Source organism: Aquarana catesbeiana, linkage group LG02 (genome assembly GCF_042186555.1).
Source record: "Aquarana catesbeiana isolate 2022-GZ linkage group LG02, ASM4218655v1, whole genome shotgun sequence".
Classification (NCBI taxonomy): Eukaryota; Metazoa; Chordata; class Amphibia; order Anura; family Ranidae; genus Aquarana; species Aquarana catesbeiana.
Window position 1 is genome coordinate 147,604,591 of NC_133325.1, and position 2,706 is coordinate 147,607,296.

At 38.8% G+C, this 2,706-nt stretch overlaps 1 protein-coding gene across 1 annotated transcript in view; it reads left to right on the top strand.

Moving 5' to 3' along the window:
• Positions 1–717, top strand: part of HOXC12 (homeobox C12) — a 2,406-nt gene extending 1,689 nt beyond the window's left edge. The window contains exon 2 of the mRNA XM_073617888.1: positions 372–717. Coding sequence (XP_073473989.1) covers positions 372–610 — 239 coding nt within the window. The 3' untranslated portion in view covers positions 611–717. The remainder of the gene's footprint in view (positions 1–371) is intronic.
• The last annotated feature ends 1,989 nt before the right edge of the window (positions 718–2,706 follow it).

The following is a 2,706-nucleotide window of genomic DNA, read 5'->3' on the forward strand; positions in this document are numbered from 1 at the left end:
TTGGCATCATCGTGGGCTATAAAAAAGTAACATCAGTTCTTTTTTTACACGATTAAGGATAGAGGGAGGAAATATAAGTATCCTCATTTTCAAAAAAGAGTGACAGTTGAGTTAAATGAAATGTAAAAAATAGTCACATGGCTGAAAATAGGGTACCTTAGGCTGGGATTAAAATATTTGTGAATTGTCTGTCAGTTACGTGATAACACTGGTATAATAGATTAGTGGTTAGGGATATGTATATAAACCATAGGCAGTCTGATATATATATATATATATATATATATATATATATATATATATATATATATATATATATATATATATATATTCATGTCTGGCCATTTCTGACATGTGTTCATTTTGTACAGGAGCCCCCTGGTACCCCATGCACACCAGATCCCGCAAGAAAAGGAAGCCATACTCCAAGTTTCAGCTAGCAGAACTGGAAGGAGAGTTTATGGTCAATGAATTTATCACCAGACAGCGGAGGAGAGAACTGTCTGACCGGTTGAGTCTCAGTGACCAGCAGGTGAAGATTTGGTTCCAGAACCGGAGGATGAAGAAGAAGAGACTTCTCATGAGAGAGCAGGCCATGTCTTTCTTCTAGACCTGTGTGGACATGTATGCACAGGAATCACAGAGAGCTGGACACATGCAAAGCCTCCAGTGCCACCAGCACATGTCTACAAAGAGGCCACCAGCTAGACTGAGGGGATGTTGGAAAGCTATGGACTGCCTGATACATTCCTTCCCATGCAGCTGCTGCAGGTCTTCTTCTCCTTGTCCTCTCGTGTTCTGTCATCATCTATGGCTTTGTACTTATTCCAGAATCAGCAGAACTGCCAACAATATTGGTCAGTGTCCCCCCCCCCCTTCCCTTTTATTAAGATGACTACCACTCTCACCCCAAATGAACTTTGTTCTGTACTTGGTGGTGAGGGACAGAGTGCTTTCTGTGAGTCACAACATGCAATATGTACAACAAGCTGGAGATCTCAAGAATTTCAATGACCTTTTTTTTCCGAACTGCCCTAAATCTATCCTGCAGAAATAGTCAGAGGTGGAAAAACATTGTTTTTTTTTTTCTTTCTCTGTGGGGCTGGCTGGCTCTGTTGCCTTGCTTCTCTATTGACTGACAGGCGACTGGCTGTCATGCTTTGGTGCTATTTCACATAGCTGTGAATGTCTATAGGGAAAGTGAAGGACCCCTGTCGTGCGATGATGGGCTCGAAGTATATTTTCCCCATCATTCATAGACTGAAGAAGTAGCATAATAATTCTATGTGTTATTGAAATAACATAACCATGCAGTATTGTATTGTATAGTCACTGCGTCTATACATTTCAGAATGTGCACATTTGCTGGCATAATTAAACGGCGAACTGTGAGCTGTTGTTAATTACTCCCCAGATATATAAATATATATACAAATGCTTTTCCATGAGATTTTTTGTTTATATTCATATAGGTGTATCATTATGTATGTATATATTTATTTTATCGTATTGGATCGTGAGTCCTATGAGCTTTCAATATATAGGTTAACGAAGACAAACGTTTTAAAAAAAAATACAGATGTAATTAAAATACGAATACCTGCCTTTCTGATAGGGAAGCCCACCACCAAGGAATAATGATCAGTCTAAAAATATATTAGGTTGCAGCCATTAATGCTATCCTAAACGACAAGGGAGAATTGTAACAAGATCCTGTCAAGTTTAATTGACACTTTAGCACTATTATACACCAAAGTAATCCTGTTTTTCTGTGAATGTTTAACGTGCTTTTTGAAGGGGAAAAAGGAGGGGGTGGAGTAATTATTATGTTATCGGTTTATTAAATTCAATAGGCAAAAAAACTAAAAATGCAAATTGAACGAGGGTTCACTCTACAGCATAGGATCACTTCCAATTGTCATGTAATGAAGAAAGAAAGAAAGAAAGAAAGAAAGAAAGAAAGAAAGAAAGAAAGAAAGAAAGAAAGAAAGAAAGAAAGAAAGAAAGAAAGAAAGAAAGATGAAAGGGATTTCTGGGGAGATAGCAGTGTGTGGGATTTTTGTCCCCTGCAAGCTTTGCTCCATTCGTTTTATTTCAAAGGGGATTAATTTTATTGCAAACCAGCAATTTCTGGGATGTTTAAATCACCACCACGTGCTTCCCTTTACGTTCACGGTCATGGCCGGGCAGAACTGGCTAAAGGAGTCTTATTTACGACCTGTAAAGGATGGAGGCGATCCCGAGCAGGAAAAAATCCTGAATGGTACCTGCTTTTCATCAAGTTTTTTTTCTTTTTTTTTAGCTAGCCCACACAGCTTCATTGCTGGCCTTATAAATTATGGCAGAGAAATACAGTATGAAGGGAAATAATGGATGCCTCATTTGTAATGAACAAATCACCTTCATTACTAGCTCAGTGGCTTTGCTGTGTTGCAATCCAATCCCGAGGGGATCCTATTTTTATTTTTTGTTACTGGAAGTCAAATCACTTCTGGGTATGCAATTAGATCCTGGAAGACTAATGCTGAGGCTGCAGTGCAATATCTCACTCACAAGTCTTTATCTTTCCATTCAATCTTTAGATTTCCATGTGTCAGTGGCTGATCTTCGGTGAAAGGTGCCCACATATGAAGGGGGCACACCTCACTCCTACAGCCAGCTCATCTGTTATTTTATAGAAGACATTGGAAGGAAGACTAGTAACTT